Source organism: Xiphophorus hellerii, chromosome 11 (assembly GCF_003331165.1).
Source record: "Xiphophorus hellerii strain 12219 chromosome 11, Xiphophorus_hellerii-4.1, whole genome shotgun sequence".
NCBI lineage: Eukaryota > Metazoa > Chordata > Actinopteri > Cyprinodontiformes > Poeciliidae > Xiphophorus > Xiphophorus hellerii.
Genome location: NC_045682.1, coordinates 2021758 through 2042642, shown reverse-complemented (window position 1 = coordinate 2042642; position 20885 = coordinate 2021758). Strand labels below are relative to the sequence as shown.

Below are 20885 nucleotides of genomic sequence, written 5' to 3'. Positions count from 1 at the left end.
AATGTTTTTTTGTAAAGACAATCACCATTTCTTTGGTTGTTCCACATACACGGTAAAAAACTGAAGGGACCCGGGCCCTTCAGTCAGTGGCCCCAAGACTGTGGAACAGTTTGCTCTTGCAGCTCCATTTTGCTGACTCTGTGGAGGTTTTTAAAAAGCAACTAAAGACATTTTTATTTTCCCAGGCTTCTATCTCTTGATTTTATTGTGTTTCTTATGTTGGTTTTATGTTTTGTTTGGTTTTAAGGTTGATTTCTCTGTACAGCGCTTTGTGATTTTAGACTGATCTGTGACACACTGGGGAAAAGTAGACAGAAAGCTCTACAATTACATGTATAAACTGTACAACAAAGGTATTTAAAATTAAAAAGTTTCTGAATGTTTAAAAAATGTAGTGTCTGACATCATCCCTATCTGAACTGAACATTTCATGGAGAAAATATGTAAAATCTAAAACTGTGATGCGTAAAAACTGGTTACCTAATTCAGTCAGGTAAAGATGAACTTTCTGTGACTCACTTAAACTGTGAGTGGCGTTTCTGCTCTAAAGTACTGCTGAGTTATGGAGCTTCAAAAAGGGCTGGGTTGTCTCACGTCTTCATTAATTGCATAAATAACATGTGACGTTTTGCCTCCAATTATCAGATTAGAACCAGTCCAGTCAAGATTTGGTCAAATTTTGTTTGAGTTTTTCTAACACTAAATCGAGCAGCAAACCACAAATTGTAAGACAAACTCAAAATTAAGAAGAAATGCACCAAATATTAAATAGTGTGAATGAGTGAGTTTGTATTATCTGATGTTGTATTTGAAGGAACTTAAAAGTAAGAACAGAAAATCAAACAAAAGCTAAAATTATCCCAAAGTGTGGCTCATTTCTCAAATGACAATTAACTCTTAATCCAACAGGTTTCATTTCACCTTAATCCATTTTAATAATTTTTACCCTTCAGGAATTTCCTGATTTCAGGCGATTAAATCTAAAACCAGTATGCAAAAAGAAAAGTTGAATTCACTAATTCTCATTTTGTTTTTTTGTTTTTTGTTTTTCTTTCAGATTGATACATGACTACCTGAGCGTGGCGCCTTTCGCTGACTACCTTGACAGCATGTACTTCAACAGGTTCCTGCAGTGGAAGTGGCTGGAGAGGTAAGGCTTTCTAACTGTTTTTTTTCTTTCCCAAACATGGTACGAGTAGCAACATGCTCAGAGAAAGTTGCCTCACAGCTTCCTGTTCTCCTCCGGGTTACAACAACACCACCATGACACATTTCAAAAGACAAGTTGGAAATTGCCTAATGGAAAGCGTTCACTTTTCTGTTTAACTTCGGCAGTAAGAGTTCCTCCTATTGTTGCAGCAGTCTGAAGGTATTAGAACAACAACTGATGGTTTTCCTTTACTTTTACCAATAATAAAGGGATCCAGCAGGTTGGGTTACTTTTCAATTCTATGTGTCTATGCAAGACACCTAAAGTAATCCTACTCAATATGATTTGTAATTGAAAACATTAAAAAAGCAATTTAAAACCACCAGCTGCAATGATCTTTAAGGAAAACGGGAAAAAAAATCCTGAATTTACTTTTCAGTACTTTCCACATATGGAAAAGTATGCAAAAAGAAAACTTTAGAAAAATATGAGTTTTTCCAAACTTTATTTTATATCCAACATTCATCAATTTAGACAGAGGTAAATATCCATCCATCCATCCATCCATTTTCTGTTCACCCTTGTCCCTAATGGGGTCGGGAGGGTTGCTGGTGCCTATCTCCAGCTACGTTCCAGGCGGGAGGCGGGGTTCACCCTGGACAGGTCGCCAGTCTGTCGCAGGGCAGAGGTAAATATATAATAGCTAAATAACCAGCTTCATTCCAAGTGAATTTATTCAGGTTCACCAAATGCACATTCTGAATTAAATCTATCTACCAGCCATGAATAACTTTATTGTCACTAAATCATTTTGTTAATAATAAATAGCTCAATATTTAATGCATCAATTAGCAGGCTGATGTCAATGTTTTGCATTTTAATACTTCTCCCCTGTCAGTTTATTAACAGATCTGATTAATTTCTTCAGATCTCTTTGCTTACCTTGACTAATTGTGAATTTGTTGCCTAATTTAATTGCTATAATGGAAAATAAGTGAAATTTTGAGTTCATTAAGACTGTTGTTCCACTAATGGTCTCATTCCCTGCCTGCAAAAGGCTCTGCACTGAAACAGCAAAAATTACTACTCACTTTTGCAGGTGCTTTTGTTTATATAAAATATAAAAATTATTAATAACATGGCAAAACAAATACATATATGTGTGTAACAGGCTGAATAGTACACAGGCTTAGACACACAAACACACATAAACCAAACTGCTGCTGAAAATGTTGGCGATTTTCTTCAAAAAGATGGAAGAGTTAACTGATGAGTGTTAAACAGTTCATTAAGCCAAGTTCAAGTCTTGATAAAAAAAACAATATTGTTAGGTTCAAAGGTCTCCAAAAACATTTTTTTAAATAATTTCTGGCCTCAGAGTGCCTTGGGATGGATGGATGATCTCAGGTTCAGTTGAGTTTTTTTTAGCATTTAATTTGGATAAAATATTGAAATCAGTTGGTGGAATCCTATACTGTAACTGTAAGGAGGTCAAAAAATAAGGAAATGGTAAAATGAGTGTTTCTTTCCAGTCAGGGAGTTTTTCCTGGATCCAAATAGATGATTTCATGGTCAACTTTCAGGTCTAAACCTTTTTATCAATTGTGGCTGAAGAGCACGTACAGGGTGAACTGAAATGTGCAACCCGCAACCGCAAGTATACCAAGATATTTTGGATAAACTAGCCGCCCAAGAGTACACGTGAAACCACAGCCCACGTACCTGGTCAAATTCACGCCACATAGTGAGGAACACACTGCAAACGCAGACACACCCAACGTGGCTAGAACTGAGCCAGACATTAACTGGCCAGAGCAAGACTTGACAATGGAGAAGGGGCTTTACATTTCCTTTCATCTCCACTCTGAGGCTGATTTGCATGATGTCTATGTTGACTCTAGATTCCAAAGTGTTGCTGCCACGTGATTGGCTGATTTGGAGGCTATGTTAATACGTGTACCCAATAAAGTGGTTAGTGAATGTACAGTTCCTCCAGTAAGTCCTAGTTCTCTTTGAGGTTCTCCTTGTAGTTGGATGAACCTGGAAAATCTCCAAATATGCTTTGAATCCCCCAATTCACAGCCTAAAATTGATCCTGAGCTGAGGTTCTACTCCAATCTCCTCACCATTTTCTACAAAGGAAGCTTGTTTCAGTGGCTTATGTCTCAGGTCGTCTGCTGGTCATGATCCAACAGGGCACCTGCTTATTCTGCAGTCTGTTGGTCTGAAGCCAAATACAACACAAAGACCGTCTTTCCTTGTGTTATTCCTTTGGGGTTTCCAACTGTACAGTAATTACTAATGACTCTTGTGGGTTGAAGGACAAACAAATAATTTTTTGAGTTTCAGGTGCTGAGAACAAAAATTGTAAGAAATCTTAAAAAACTAGGACATCACTGATGTGAAAACGGGTGACTCCAGATATCCAGTGACACCTGGAAGCTAACAGTCTGGATGGAGGCTATGGGATTTACTGTAATGACAAAAATCCAGGAATACTGGATTAGAGTTGTGCCTGACCTCATTGTTGTGTTGGTTTTACCAAACATCTCCTGCAAGACCAAACATGTTTCTGGACTGTAACTAAAAGCTGATTCTGGTTGGCAAGAAAGTTGTAATGCTGCAGAGCTTTAAACCTGAAGAGCTTCACAGGCATCAGGATAGAAAACAAAACAAACAGAAAAAAAACACTTGCTAACAAGCAGCAGTTTCCCAATCCCAGGCTTTCTTAATTAGTAAATGACTCATGGTGTTAATGAGCGTAAACCCCAGAGACCTGTTCATTCACCTGCTTGAATGATCAAACTGGTCCAGAGGGGGATGAAGTGGGAGGCATGATCCCAGGAGGAACCAGATTGGTGGCTGATGTTGATTAAGAGAATCATTTGTCTTCATGAATCCAATCAAGATTCAAACCAAGCGTGAAATTTAAATTTGAAAACATACGGACCAAGAGAGTTGTTGGTGCTTCCAGATGTTTAGCAATTGGTTTTGATCAACAGCTATCCACAAGGTTTCATTTGTTCACTTTTAGACCAATGCCTGAACATGTTCAGAGGAATGTCTCATTTTTTACCAAAGATCTCAACCAAAGACAAACTTATCAGAAGAAAACAAGTTGAAATTTGCTCTTTTGACTCCAGCGGCCTCTAAACAAAGACAAGTTTTGTTTCTTTACATCAGAAGCTTTCAATCGTCTTACAACAAGAACCGTAGAGATGTGAAGATTTCCACTCTAATGGACAACCTGCTTCAGATGACTATGAAATAAGTCTTTTCACTTCTGTGTTTTTGAAGTTGAATCATACAGTTATTATGTCCAAAAGGTAAACATCACAATTACTACACCGAGGGTCACTGTTCAGCTCCTTCTGATTGATCCAAAGTTGTTTCCTTTTGAGGAGGTCCATGTGGTTCCTCCAGAGAGTTCTGAGCATTGCAGCATCTCATGAGGAGTAGGACCAACTGTGCCAGTAATAAAATGTCTTAAACATTCCTCTTACTCCCACATTAATTGCTCAGTATTTGGAAGCATGGCCAACATGGAATGGCTATATTTACTTACTCCACTGCCATTGGTAAAACTACAACGGCAGTGGTGAAACTCAACATTGTGCACAACTTCTTCTATGCTGGTTGGCCTGCATGAGATCCATCCTGAAGAATCGAACAGAATTGCATAGAAAGGCAATGGCCAGGCTACAGGTAGCAAACATCCGTCTTCTCAGCAACACTCCCCAACTTCTCATAAGCGATATATAGTCACTTCAGAGAGATCTGGAAAACCTTCAAAGGGAGTTCACCTGCATGCATCCCTGACCTCCAGTACTGATTCCTTCTGATGCAGAGGAGCAGCAGCTCTACTAGGTCTCTAATTGTGAGCCAAGCCACGTTTTTTTAGCTGCTTGTATCAAGGATCTTGTTTTTTAGTCATGATTCATATCCCATGACCATAGGTGAACTTTGGGACATAAACAGACTAATAAATCAAGAATTTCACCTTTCAGCTCTGCTAATTCTTTACCACAGAGTAAGGATCTCTCTACTCGAGCCAAACCCCAATCACTTTATCATCTGCTTGTCTCTTGAACAAGATGCCTCCATGAAAAACTGATCCTTGAAGTGGAGAGAGAATCTCACTCTTTTCCTACTGAGATCCATGTCCTCAGAGTTAGTGGAGTTAAAGATGCCACAGAGGACAGAGTTTTTAACACTTTCTCATTATAACTATAACAAGGTGATTCCCAAAGAGCAATAGATGATGCATCTCTCAAGTACTGTATCTGGGTTTTTGACATTTGCATTTACAGTAATAAACATTTACAAGTTTAGGTATTACAGAGAGGTAGGGCTCTGCAGCATCTCATCCACAAAGAAATTCTGATTATAGAGCGAGGCCAGACACAAGAGGATAGCTACCTTGATTTTCATACATGGTCCAAATTCTTTACAGTTTGTCCAATACAGTGCAGTCTGTCTCAGCAGTCTGTTCTAAGGCTGAACATTAACATGGGCTGCCTGTTTTCTGACTGTTTCTTTGAGTTTGATTCTGCCTGGTAGCTGAAATAAAACAATATGAATTCAAAGGAGGAATAGATCTAGGATAGAGGCTAGGTTAAACTTAGCTTCCAATAAGAGTTGGAAAGCTAGCCTAGCTAGCATCAACAAACACAAGCTTACCCTTTGTAAGCAAGGGTTACAAAAGTAGGGTCATATGTAAAACACCAGTGATTTACATCAGGATTCAACTAAAACAAATGGTAATACTAAGAATTAGGAGTTTTGTAAAAATTAGGTCATCCAAAAAAAGTTGTGTGCAAATTCAGATAATTAAAAAAAAAATTAAAGCTAGTACAAAAACAATTACATGACAAAATCAAAGGAAAAATCAGAAAAAAAACTTTTTTAAATTGCAACATTAAATTGCTTGTTTGGTCATTCTTCTGCTTTATTAGAAAGCACTAATAATTAACGCTTTTGCTGACGGATGCAGTTCATAAAACCTTACACAGAATCACATGTTGTAGCTCAAAAGCTGAATGTTTGATGTGCACACACTGTAGCTGCCTGGCTCCACAAACAATTACCCACAATTACGCTGACTCATGTATCAGCATGTTTTCAGAAATACTTCATCATCACTGAAGGGAAACCACAGCTAAGCAGAGGAGAGACGTTTACCTGTGAGGATTTCTGCCAGAAATAATAAAAAAACAAACAAAAAAAAAAACCTTTTGACTGGTTGCAGAGCAACTAAAATCTTCTAAGGCTGATAACGATGATAAAACAGTATGAAAGTCTAAACGTCACTCTTTGAGTTTCCAGTTCTGACTTCAGATTTGGTCATGAAGGTGAACTTTGCTCTGGATAATTAGAACATACCGTCCAGGGAAAAGTATCTGAACCCTCCACAGATTTCTCCTGTTTTTACTTATTTGGTCACACCTAAATGTTTCAGATCATCAAAGGAATTTTATTAGCACACAAAGGTAACATACGTAAATACAAGAAACAGTTTTTGCCAACCCTTGGCAGCAACAACCCTAAAGTTTTTTTGACAATCTCAAGCAAAGCGAAAACACTACACAGTGGTACCACCGCCTTTTCATGGTATTTTCTGTGGTGCGTGACTTCAAATATTTCTGGAAAACTTGCCTAGTTGCAGCTTTCTTTTCGTAGAGTAAATCTAAAGTTTTTAAAAGAAAATTCAGCTTGGCGAGCTGAGATACTCAGACAATGCTACTTGACATGCTATTGGCTGGCATTTGCAAACCAGCCAGTCTAGAAGTGCCATTTATTTTTCCTGACATTGATTGGCTAAACACCCAAGAGCAGAGACTGTGGATGTTAGCTTCCGCTGTAGCGCCATTTTAATGCATATTATGGCATATTTATTGTTTTAACTATTAAAATAGGCTGTTCTGTTCTTAGAGGGGGTTTCAAGTACCTATTTGTAGGCACCTGTGGTCTCTAACACCACAAATACCTGGGATCCACTGCTGCGTACTACTTGTGTAATATAAGTACGGTAATTGTCTATCTTTGTCCGACAGGCAGCCGGTGACTAAAAACACGTTCAGACAGTACAGAGTTTTAGGAAAAGGAGGTTTCGGGGAGGTGAGTACTGATTCTTTTCTATTAGATTTGGGTCAAACACAAAATGTTTAGCACCACATTTCCTCCCTGCATGTTGAGTTATACAGAAAAGGGAAATGCTGTTTTTTAAGTCCCTAATTTATATATTTATATTCAGTATGAGTATGTTTTATATTTTAAATTACAAGCAAAGCAGCCAAAACTTTCTCTCTTGCTTGTCTAGATAACAAGGAAATGTGCAGGGAGGTGCAGCACTTCTAACCAAATCTTGTCATTGGCATCTGAAAAGAGGAAGTCCACCACTGACGTCTGAATCCCATTAGACTCTGATGAATGGCATCTCTGTATAGCATATTTGTGTAATAAGCAGAGGTCTTTTTGATTCCATGCTGGCTCCAGGGCGATAGCAGATTAAATGTAAGAGCTTTGGGTCATGAGATAATGAGGGACATGAAAAGATACAGGGGTCAGGGTTAAGCTTCTGTGTTGGCTTCTGTGCTGCAAATGGTTACAAATATTTAGGATTGTGGTGAATCATTGCTGAGTTTCATTACTCAGTTTGGGTCAAGCTAAAGCTGTTAGATGACAACAGTAGCTTCTTTATGGCCATTGCAGTTGTTTTTCCATTGTTGTGGTAACATAAATACCTGTCAGCCCTAAAGCAACTAATCAAACCCCTGCTTTTTAATTAATGCTTTTGATTCTGCTTAGTCTAATAGATTTCTCTCCGTTGCTCACAGGTGTGTGCGTGTCAGGTACGGGCCACGGGGAAAATGTATGCCTGCAAAAAGCTGGAAAAGAAGAGGATAAAGAAGAGGAAAGGAGAGTCGATGGCGCTCAACGAGAAGCAGATTCTGGAGAAAGTCAACAGCAGATTTGTTGTAAGTGGCTCTGAAGAACCGCGTTATATATGCAGTGAAATACTGCCACATCGAGGCAAAATTAGTTACCACAGGAACAATTATGTTCAAAGAGAAAGAGGGCTTTGAACTGAAAAAATAAACTAAACATGGCCTTAAAAGTTTTCTTACTACCTTTTTCTCTATTCTTTCCATATCATGGATTGAAATACTGTTGTTTTAATGAACAAAAACAACTATAAAAAGCTAACACTAGAAAAGATCACAACTTGCTGAGTTGAATTTTGTTTAGATGTGCAAAAGCTACAAAATCTGAAAATACATTTTTTAGAGTTGTCTAAATCATTTTTGCTTGCTATTTATGAATTCATATTTCAGCTTGTCTACTTAAGCTATCTATTTATCGAATACATATATTTTTTTATAGATATATTTTTTTTCTGCTTTGTTTCAATTATTTTACACTCTACACTTCTCCTTTAATCTTCCACAGCCTTGGCTTTGTATTTAGCAGTCAGGTAGCCATGTAAGACATTAGCTGTATGATTAGTAATTTCTAAGGACTTATACAGTGCGATTGAGTCTCAATTTATAGTTAATCTCATTTCCTTCTCAGTTCCTCTTTAAGTTAATTTTCTGTTGCTCCTTCCCTTTTACATTACCCATTTTCAGCTGCAGGTGCGTGATCACCAGTCTTTGTAACTTTAGCTTTCCGTTAGACATCGGCACCATTAGCGGCGCAATTATAATTTCTTGGTATTTTTAGCTTTAGTATTTTGATTATGTGCTTGACTTCTTCTTAAGCTTAGTATTCTGTCTGTGTGTTATGTTATTTTTCATTTGTGAGAGACGTTTAGCAAATGCTTTAGCTTCACTGTAAGCTATCCATGAATTTAGGAACGCAGTTAGATGCATTTTAACTTTAGCCTTCAAAATGCTGCCTATAACTTTTGCTATTTGAGAAGGTATTTATTTAATGATGTAAGAAACGTCATTTTCATTTTTTGATGAATTTTGTTTTCTGTTTACTTTCTTTTAGCTCTTGCTTTGGCATTAGCCATTCACTACTTTTGCTGTATTGTTAGCTGTCAGTTTGCATTAAGTTAGCTAATTTTTTTTTAAATTACTTAGGTGGGGGATTCTCTGAATTTGGTACATTTTGGGGTCTCAGGTTAGTAAAAATATACCACAAAAAATTTGTTTTTGAACACTCCATCTATTGAAGGACTTTTTTAACCTCCAAGAAAATATGTCTCCCCACCTTATGCATGAAAACCCAAACATTAATTACAATTTCTTAGGTTAGGTTGCTTTCAATTCAACTCCATAACGGGACAATTTCATTCCTCTATCAGTATAACTCCATAACATAATTAAAGTAATTCTTCCAGTTCCTTTGAGATCACCTGTCCCTTGAATATAATAACTACAGTAACTGTAAATATATTTTATTTGATTGTGATTCATAATAATTAGACTGACAAGTAGAATATGGCAACTTGATGTAAAAGCGCTTTTCATAAATTATGAAAATACACTTTAAAATAAACATTAAATCAGGCTTTTTTATGTTTTTGACTCATTCTTTAAACTTTGCATATAGCCCAAAAAATATTAGCTTAATATTTGTTGTTATTATAAAAAAAATCATGACAATGTATCAAGTAACGGGGTTGAACCCAGTGTAAAAGTTGACCAGACTGTAACTGGGTTGAACACATTGGCTGGCTTAACAACAATCCAACGTTCAACCCCGTAACAAAACCACTGTTTGTGTTTATATACATCATTAATATTATCACTAGATGTTTTGCTAGCACTTAAGCTGTTTAGTTTTTGTTTTTTTTTTATTTTGTGTACTTTATAACTTCAATTTTCTCTGTTCTTTTGTCAATCATGGTCAGAAGATATGATTTTTAAAAATTTAATTCATGGTTACGTTTCGGTTGTCCTCTAAGACCCACTAAACTATAAAAGTCTTCAAGTGACATAATCTCTAAATCAGAGTTGGTTTCTGTCCAGGTGAGTTTAGCGTATGCCTACGAAACGAAAGATGCTCTGTGTCTCGTGCTGACCTTGATGAACGGCGGAGACCTCAAGTTTCACATCTACCACATGGGAGATGCAGGCTTTGATGAGAGGAGAGCCGTGTTTTATGCTGCAGAGATCTGCTGCGGTCTGGAGGACCTGCACCGAGAGCGGATCGTCTACAGGTGAGCTCCTTTAAAAACTAAAACCAACTTCATCTTATTCATGCAGCCTCTCTCTGACTCTGGATGCATTTTCTCATTCTGCCACTCAGGGATCTGAAGCCAGAAAACATCCTGCTAGATGACCATGGTGAGTCTAATCAACAGGTTCTCTTATATACTGTGATAGACTAACAGATTTACACATCCTGTAAATCCACTGATAAAGATGCTAAAAGTTATTTTTATACTTCTTAAAATGGAGACATCACCTTTTTCCAGATAATTTTAATGGGCAAAAATAAGTACTAAAAGGTAATAGTTTTGAGGTTATAACAGCAAATACAAACTTTTTTTTGCAATAGTTATCTACATTAAAAAAAATGTTTAAAAACTTGTAAGAGTTTTAATATATTCATTCTTAAACCAATTTCTTATTTGAACAAAAATGGTTCAAATTAATTTAAGATAAAATGTCTCTATCCTTTTTTGCATTTGCCATTTTTGAACATAAACAAGTCTATTTCACTTTTAATGAAACGAATTTCTTACATGGTACCTTTTCCTGGAATTTTTTTCTTACACATTATTTTTGATGCTAGATGACTGTGAAGTACATTTTCTGCTGTTGAACACCAGAGGGCGATCTGATTCTATCAGCACTGATGTGAGATCTGATATTAAAAATTAAATGTAAAGAAGTGTCTGTTTTGATATGCATAAAAACAAGAAGTATCTTTCCCTCTGGGTCAGACATTAGTTTATGTGATTAAAATAAGTGCTGCTTTCATTTAAATATTAAATTATATAAATTACACCGCAGACATAAGAACAAATTTCTCCAGATACAGCACAAAGTTATAGTTCAGATAAACCCAAGCTTAAAAAGGAAAAAAAGTGTTACTTAAAGCAATTATTATTTTGAGAACACATGCCTAAGTCAGTGTCTCTGTCCTGTATGTTTCCTTGTTTTTGTCTTTAGGTCATATCAGAATATCAGACCTGGGTCTGGCCATCCGTGTTCCAGACGGAGAAACCATCAAGGGCCGGGTGGGGACAGTTGGATACATGGGTGAGTATGCTTACTCCTGTACTTTCTGTTTCATTTTATTTGTTGAGTACGCAGCACATTTTTATTTATGTCTCTTTGTGAAAACCTATCGATTTTTCCAAATTTTCATATTCAGAAAGCAAAATTATTTATTTATTTATGGACAAGGTTGCTCAAGATACAGCAACCTGAACACTTCCAAGCATGACTTCGAAAAGTATCTCTTCAGTTATTGTACCAATACCAAAAAATGTTTAAAAGTCCAACTTTTATGTTGAGTACAGGCACACCTGTCACAATAAGCAGTAAATTAATTAATTGCATGATAAATTAAAATAAGCTCAATAACTTAGATTTGCATCATTGTCTTTCTCATGTCTCTATCTCTTTCTACCAAACACTGAATGGCAAAAGTCTTCAGTCTAGTGCAGTGGTCTCAACTGGCCCATTTTTTAAAGAACAGTATTATTTAGAGATTTCAGTATCCATTTTATTTGTCTGTTGTTTTGTTTATTTATTTTGATTCTGCTGAACCATTTCCATGTTGATTTGATCAAATGTTTGCAGCCAAAGTAAAAAAAAAAAATACAGTATATATATATATATATATATATATATATATATATATATATATATATATATATATATATATATATATATATATATATATATATGTCAGACTCTTCTAAAGTTTCTTGCGTCACCACAGCTTTAGCAGTTTTCCTCCTCATGTCGTTCAGCCCCGGAGGTGGTGATGAACGAGCGGTACACCTTCAGCCCCGACTGGTGGGCGCTGGGCTGCCTGCTGTATGAGATGATCGAGGGCCAGTCACCATTTCAACAGAGGAAGAAGAAGATCAAAAGGGAGGAAGTGGAGCGGCTGGTCAAGGAGGTGCAGGAGGAATACTCCAGTAAGTTCTCTGAAGAGGCAAAGTCCATCTGTAAAATGGTAAGATTTCCATTTTCCCCTCATTTCATTTCATTACTACTATTCGGGACTCTACTGATGATCCTTTTAATTGTAGTGTTTATAAAGCTAAGATTTCAGGCTCTTATTTTGTAAAGAGTTTTTTATGTTTACTATACATGTGCAGACTTTTTGAAATGCTTGATGTTGTAAACTCCTCAGCTGCTGGCCAAAGATCCCACAAAGAGGCTGGGCTCCCTTGGGGGCGGGGCTTCTGAGGTCAAAGGTCACCCAATCTTCCGCCCCATCAACTTCAAACGGCTGGAGGCCGGCATGCTACAGCCACCCTTCATCCCTGACGTAAGTCCATCAGAATTACTGCAAATATTTACAGCAGGAAAATATAAAGTTGTTCTGAATGAAAACTATTTTTATTCTTTTCTTTAGCCTTGATCATTAGTTTCGCTCAGTTTCATTAGAGTATCTTTAATTAATGTTACTAATTAACATATTGAACAAGTAATTGATGTCCTTGTATTCAGACATGAGACTTTCAGAAGCATTGGGCTCAAAAGTGCCGAGTCGCTGCTATTGGCAAGGAATCTGATTGGATCACCTTCTTTAGGACAAATAGGATTCATCTGTTCTAACAAGCCTTCAGAATATGAGAAACATAATATTTAACAATCATTAGTAAACTTCATATCAGTGTGAAGACAGTTTGTCATTGATTTTGGTCTTTGAATAGTATGGGGTAGAATAAAACCTTTGATAGTATATAATTCTCCTCTGGCATCTCTTTCTTTTCATAGAGCTATACTGTGTTTTGAGTCTATTTGACTTCTTCTTAATTTCACTTTGGAGCATTTTCTCCAGGATTTCTGTAATATTTTGAAGATTTTTTTTACAAGTAAAGATAATTTTTCTCTGACATTTAATAGCATTGAAGTTTAAAATTTCAAAGTACGATGATCCTAAAGTGACACTTTCCAGCTCTTCTTGAGGAATATAAGGTTATGTTCACACAGCAGATAAATCTGCTTTTTTTGCTGAAATGAGATCCGTATGCGACTTTTTCATAGCAGTCTGAACAGCCTAATTTCAATCTTCAACCCCAAAACACTGATTTGAGTCATCACATATGGCACTAAATCAGATACATATCCAATCATTTTAAAAGTGTCTGCAATCTGAACAGTCATTTTATCTGACTTTTTTTGTCATTGATATGAGACATGCATCATAATTCTGCACCAGAAGAAGCCAGACATGGTAAACCTGAATGTAAACAATGTGTAAAACTTGTAATTAGGAAATCATGAATGAAATCTGAGTCAGTGAAGCGCATCACATCACTACCCCCCCATTTGTGGCTCTTACTACGCAGCCAAACAGACCTCTCTGCAGAAGTTGCAGTCAATGCTTCACAAAGCGACATTGCTTTAGTTGTGCTTTCTTTTTCTGATCTTCCTATGTTTCGTTATGATTTTGTGACAAAACTGTAGGCTGCCATTGCTGAATAAATTTAAAAAATTGATCCATAGGTGGCTCGCTCCATCCATTATTACTAGTCAGTGTGCCATCAGTCTTCTTCTGCGAATGTGGGTCGTTTGGGGTCATAAGCCACTCTCACAAAAGTTGGGTTTAATTACAAATATCAACAGTCATGCAAAAAAATAAAAAGTAAAAAAATCGGAATTGAACATCAAGACTTTCTTTGTGAACGTAGCCTTCAATACTGAAACAAGAACTTTCCTCTGATTTTTTTGGAGAGAAACTGCACAACACGTTGGGTTATGTTGATTGGTTTGCTTCAGTGTTTGTTTTCATTTCAAAATTTCAAATTGCACAAATAGTTTTTGCAAACTTTATTGAATTTACTCTGTTCATGTTTCTGGTTTAACAAAGTAATTATTTTACTGAAATACTCGTCTCATTCATCATCACTGTCAGTGATTTTAGATGAGATCAGGCTAATAATATAACAGAAGGAGAAACTTCCAGTGGGAAGCTCTTTAAATAGACACAGGAAGTGGAGTTAATTAATCTGTTTGAATCAGAATGTCGCAGAGGCTCAGGAGAGATTAAAATGTAAATGAAAGTTATTTTGAGACCTAATATCGTTCTAAAGCAAATTTTCAGTTCTGCAAAGGGATTTTCTTTTGCTATTCACATCTTCAAACTGTTTGTGTCTAAACTCTGCTTTCATATGTGTTAATGCTGCCGTTTCTGTCCATGTTTATGCTTTCAGCCTCAGGCTATTTATGCTAAAGATGTGCTGGACATCGAGCAGTTCTCTACGGTAAAGGGCGTGGAGCTGGACCCGAAAGACGAGTCGTTCTACAGCAAAGTGTCGACAGGAAGTGTCTCCATCCCCTGGCAGAATGAGGTCAAAGCAGCACCCACCACAATGATGAGGAAACTGTTGAAAGATTGATTTTTCACAGGCATTGTTCAGTAGAAAGTTATTCTGTTGTTGTTTTTGCTCTACCTTCAGATTTGCTAACACGAATAACCTTCTAAGGTTAGAGAACCTAATCCACAGCTTGTGTCTCGTTAACATGTTTACACCAACTCAATATTTTCATAAGATATTTTTTCTTTCATTCTGGATCAAAATTGGCTCAGTCCAGATCAGAAATACAAAAAATGGTCATGGGCCCACTCTGCCAACAGTTGGTGATATTGTTATAAACTGAACTATATTCAGAGGCTTTTTGATTTGGTAGAGAATGGCTCTGTCCTAAATATTCCTCATGTGGTTTTCTGGAGATGTAGGAGAAATATCCCATTTATGTTAGTTGTTGAGGTCAATTTAAACAAAGAAATGGCAAATGGACTGAACTTATATAACGCTTTTCCAGTCATTTTGACCACTCAAAGCGCTTTACACAAGAGTCACATTCAGTGCCCAGTCGCACTCACAAACTCACACACACATTTATACGCAGATCGGTAGGCAATTTGGGGTTAAGTGCCTTGCCCAGAGGCACTTCAACATGTGGCAGCTGGAATCGAACCTACAACCTCCTGATCGCAAGACGACTACTTTACCATAGAGCCAAAGTCGCCCTAAAGACGGTTAAAAAAAGTAAAGATTATTCTCCCATCATGACAAAAATATAAATAAATAAAAGAAATTATAGTAAACTAATCTAAAGCAACATTTTTATACGTTGAATAAAGCTAGAGAAGAGGGAAAAAATATATTTTACCCATCTTATGAGCCAGATGCAAAAAAATCCCCTTCTCCCTGCTGCATATGAGAAATGACACTGCAGAATGAAACAACCAGCACAGTGTGACATGAGGAGAGGGTGAGATTTTTCTTATTAACATCTACCAAAAGTCTTCTTTTTCTTTTCTTGCTTGTTAGTTTGGAGATAAATAAACAACAAAATACCACAGGAAGTGAATTTATTTCCGAAGCATTTATAAAGTGTTAAATATTGGCCAAAATTACTACAAACAACAACATGTACCTCTGGGTTGCCAGAAGACAGCTGCTCAGTCAGCTGAATCTTTGTGTGGCTCCACTAACAACCACTAACATTATTCAGTAAGAATAATACATTAAAAACAGTGTGTTAGAAAACACCAGTATGGTATTTGTAAAATCTAAAGTATTAAAATTCATTGACATAGTAAAATTACAGACAGTTCCAATTCTTTACAAAGCTAAAAAGAAACAATTAGCAGAAAACACTCAAAAACTGTTAAAAACCTACAGGAGAGAATTTCTAAGAAATAGAGGAATCAGAGTTTAACCTGTTCAGATTCAGAACTACTAGAAAATGCTTTTGTGTGTCAGTAAGTGGAGTGAAACTGAAATAATTTGAATATTGAACTTAGACAACATCCAAACATAAAAGTGTTCAAAGTAGAACATAAACATATTATTATTGCTGGATATGATATGTAGTATTTTTACTTTCTTGTGTGTGTTTTATTATTAATGCTAGTTTTTTTTGTGGGTGAAATGTAAAGAAACCGTAATTAAAATTAAGTAGATACTATAGTGTTGGGTTAACTATTAAATCCTAAATAAATATAGATATTAAATAAAATGGAAGATTATGTAGGTTGATAAGGAATGGTAATATTGATAAAGTTATACTTCCATGTTCATGTTTTAAGTATTCTTTGTACAAATTTAAAAAAACAAACAAATTAGCATAATTTTAATGGATGACAGCAGGTGGATCTAATGAAAGGACCTGCTCAGTTTCATATGCTTGTTTGCTACAGTTAGCAAAACATTGATCTAAAGTCATATTTTCTGACGTTTTTGTGCTTTGTTTTGTACAGATGATCGAGACGGAGTGTTTCTCTGAGCTGAATGTGTTTTATGAGGACGGCGCCATTCCTCCAGACCTGGACTGGAGAGGACAGCCGACTCCGACACCCAAACAGGGACTGCTGCAGCGGCTCTTCGGCCGACAGGTGAGAAGTCTTAAAAGTTTGGAAAAGTAAATAAGAAGATTGCTTTTATTAAGGCTTGGATAAATATGGAAAAGTGAACAAGGACAATGTGTTTACATTGATTTTGAATAATTGACATGCTTAATCTCATGTTTGCCACAGTAGACATTGATTTTAACATTTTACCCATCAGTTTTTAGGTTTTCACTTCCTGAATGACAGCACATTTATTCAGAAATGTACAATTTTTGAGCGTTTACACCTTGTTCTAGTCTAGTCTGCAAAACCTAAATGGCCGGTCTTGCTTCTTGAGGTTTCTTTATGTTAAAAGTTGCTTTCTTGCTTTCAACTCTATTCAGTGAGCTGGGTTTTCTTATGCCTACTTCACATGGCAGATTTTTATTCCAGTTTGGAAACCGCTATAATCTAATATCTTGGATATTCAACACGTTGGATTGCTTTGACCCGATATCACAGTGTGTGAGGTGGTTGTCCAAGAACAAACAAGAACACAGCCTATCGAATGTGACAGGTAGCCAATCGGAAACTGAGGTGACAGAAACACACCAGAATGTCTTAGTATTGTTTTTCCTTGGTTTAAAATATAGTCAACCAACTACAGTCATTGTTTCTTCCCTGTTGGCCATGTTTGTTTACTCTGAACTCACGTTTGGTTTAATTTTTTATTTATTTCCCATTTCACATCTGAATGTTGAGTGAAAATGGTTCATGTGTGGCTCGATACCACGCACCATCAAAAATGCAAAAGCTAAGATATTTTATAATTATTTTTGGACTTTCTCAGGTTTAAAAAAAAAAGTCTGACAATTTTAAAATGTGAACCATACATTAGATGGAAAAGATTTCCCAATTGAATATGTACAGTGAACCCCTGCCTATTCATGATTCAGTTATTTATGAATTTTTCAGTGGAACATGACTCCAAGTAATTCACAGAAAAGCCACTTATTCAAAGACTTTTTTGTAGAGGTTGTCTAAAGTGAAAATCCAGCTTGTGAAGCTTTATACTCTTGTGGCTGGCACTTGCAAAGCAGCCAATCCATGAGAGGTATTCATTCTCCTTTCCTCTGATTGGCTGAATCCTGAAAGAGCAGAGATTCAGCCTCTGTTGCAGTGCTAAGACATTTCCCACTGCATGTATTAATGCATATTGAGGTATATGTGGTGTTTGAATATAAATATCTGTGGATTTCAGCCATTTGCTGTGTCTGTGGTACCCAGCAGGCTCTACTGTAGTTGAATTTGAATATTTCACTGAACTGATTTCCATATTAACTGCATTTCTAAATATAAATTAAATCTTTTTCATATTAAGTGAACTAATTATACATTAACTGAATTAAAATGAGAAGAGCATTCCTTTTAAATCGGATGAGTTCTCAGTTTCTGTACTCTCTCTGCCTCCCCCTGCAGGACTGCTGTGGTAACTGCAGCGACAGCGATGAGGAGCCCACCAGGCTGTGAACACACCCCCACCCACCCATATGAAATATGTTTTGTTTACAACTTTTGCACAACGTTTCCCAGAATGTATATTTTCAACATAGTCATAATGTTTGAATTTATTTAAAAGTGTGAAAACTTTGCTGTGGACACTTTTCCAACTGGGAACACAGATGGACAGAAAACTATTATGGTTTTGACCTTTATTGTCCAGGGGAAGTTTGCTTTCGTCCGCTGCTGCCGAGCAGCTCCTGCTGTAGAAGTGCCTTGCTTTAGGACACAGTGGCAGTGATTACTCAGGGAGGACTGGACGTTCCTCTCTCGTTCCCACGTTGAGGGGGAAGCCAGTGACTTTAAGCCCATGAACTGTGACCACACATGCCCTCCACATCCCTGCTCTGATTTTTTTACTGGTTTTGTCAACATTTTCCCCTCATGTACAAATCTGCTTCTGCATATTTTATTTTTTCTTCCTTGTTGAGACAATCGGCTCCTCGTTTCGGAGCAGCTTCAGATAAACTCATCGTTTCACAGAGGTGCATTCAGACTTGTGCCTTTTCTTGTAAATCAAAGTGGTTTTATAAGAAACAACCACAGTAACGGTTACAGCTTGTTAGTAGACGACTTGAATTCATCTTAAAACACCAGAAGGAGTGAGATCCTTTCCAAGACATTCAATGAAATTTCAAAATGTTTTTTTTAAAGGGTTAGGGGTTACAGTTCTTTGCAAAAAAATAAGAAATTCACACCTTTTGAACTTCCTCACAATTCCATATGTTACAGCTACAAACTGGAGAGTATTTTATTGGGATTTTGTGATAAGCCAACACAGAGTAATGCAAACTTTGATTGGAGGGAGGAAAATGACACATGGTTCTCTTCACTTTGAAAAGAACAAATTTTTCTCTTCTTGCAAAATAGATTTTGTTCTTAATGATTGTCGCCTGATTAAATTGCACACAGGTGGACTGTTTACTAATTAGTTAAGGGGGCTGTATACATATGAAGTGTACTGTATATGTATCCTTTTCAATCCTCTTCAACCTTATTTAAGTCTGATCTCAAGTTCAGAAAACAACATATTCAATGCTGTCATTATTTATTAAGCAAAAAACCAGAATAAGTTAAAGAAATGCTGATCTAAACTAAATGAGTTGGCTTTACCATAAAATTATTGTTTGAAATTCCTGATCTTTTCTATTGTTACAGTTTGGATTAAATTCAAACCTTTTAATTTGCTGTCATTCCTACCATGTATTATAGTAGTCTAAGTTGAATAAATGTGCATTTTTCTGGTCATTTTCTGACTGGAAAACTTAGGAGATGTTTGAATCAAATGTGCCTTCACTGATCCATTAGTCATAAATCTTTTTCTTTTCTTTAATCTATTGTTTATTTCCACTGTAACCACTATAAACCAGTCTGTATCTGGAATTCCTTCTAACAATTTCAGATGGATTTGCTGTTATTTTCCTATGTCTTAAACAAATAGCACCAATATTATTCGACAGACATTTAACTTCTTGCTGTACCTCCGTAAAGACACACCTCCACATCATCCCCATCCAATCACAAGTCATTCTGAAGCTGGAATAATGACTGAGACATCCTGGTTTAATCCTCAGACTGCGGTGGGTCTGAACAGACATCGATATTCCTCTGCTAGAAAACCTTCAAAGAATATGGTGTCTGTTTGTAAGCTATTAAAATGAGATACCTCTGACTGTCCATGTGGTTGACTTTTTTCCTCTTTCCTCTGTAGCAGGGACACAGAAACTGAATTTCTGTGGCGAGTGTGGAATGAAACTGATGTGAGTGCATCTATCTTTATAAGCAAACAATAATTTGTGGTCTTAAGCATTTACATGTCACACTCCATCGCAAAATTCGTATCTGGCGTTCCTGCTCCTCACGTATGGAACACCAAGAAGGCCAAAAAGATGTGAAATTTCATGTGTCTTTCAATGCAAAGTACATTGTTAACACGTAAGCAACCACCCAGCATAAAACGAACCACACCGTCAGCAAAGGATAAATTGTTTTCATCCAATCAGCGTATTTCTTGGATGAAGAAGAGCCAATCCCAACCAACAGCTAAAAATATTCCAGGATGTGACAGAATTTACAAAACAAAACTACGCTTGAATTTTGTAGCCTAATAATATGTAGTTGAACATAAAAATATGTTTTTTTCTGTGCATTTCAGGTATTGTTGCTCCACTTTTTGAGCTTGAACACTTCATGATCTTCTGCCACAATCCCTTTCCAGTCAACTCCCATCCCCTGCACTTTTTAAAAGCTTGCTACACCACTGAGATCAAATCTCTGGGTTTTTTTCAGATGATATGGTCCCATTGGTCACACCAGATCTTGATCTATAGCTTTCACTGGAGCAGTTTGAGTGTGAAGCGGCCGGGATGAAGATTAAATTTTCCCCCAGTGTATCATAAGCCGGGCAGGCTTTACTTGCATTCCCACCAGGCTAAGCGTTGTTTGTTGATTTATTATATGCTTTTTTTTTTTTTTTTTTTACAGATTAAACAGATTAGAGTCTCTTTCATCAAACGTCTGAAAGAACAACAGCATCATAGTATGGTCAATATGTGAACACTTAGGAAGACTGATATCAGTTGTGTTTTTATTCACTGTAGCTCCATAACTACTGCCTGTTTCTCCTCCTCTACATGCTAACAACTTCCGCAAATAAAGTGACATGTCAAGGATACAGGACCAAAACGTTTTGGCC

The 20885-nt window shown here is 36.7% G+C and overlaps 1 protein-coding gene across 1 annotated transcript in view; it reads left to right on the top strand.

The window, feature by feature from the left end:
• grk6 (G protein-coupled receptor kinase 6) overlaps window positions 1–19867 on the top strand; it is a 52396-nt gene extending 32529 nt beyond the window's left edge. The window contains exons 6-16 of the mRNA XM_032576779.1: window positions 1058–1150; window positions 7204–7267; window positions 7987–8127; window positions 10129–10319; window positions 10409–10446; window positions 11278–11367; window positions 12087–12295; window positions 12476–12613; window positions 14505–14642; window positions 16562–16696; window positions 18110–19867. Of these exons, the coding sequence (XP_032432670.1) occupies window positions 1058–1150; window positions 7204–7267; window positions 7987–8127; window positions 10129–10319; window positions 10409–10446; window positions 11278–11367; window positions 12087–12295; window positions 12476–12613; window positions 14505–14642; window positions 16562–16696; window positions 18110–18160 (1288 nt within the window). The 3' untranslated portion in view covers window positions 18161–19867. The remainder of the gene's footprint in view (window positions 1–1057; window positions 1151–7203; window positions 7268–7986; window positions 8128–10128; window positions 10320–10408; window positions 10447–11277; window positions 11368–12086; window positions 12296–12475; window positions 12614–14504; window positions 14643–16561; window positions 16697–18109) is intronic.
• The last annotated feature ends 1018 nt before the right edge of the window (window positions 19868–20885 follow it).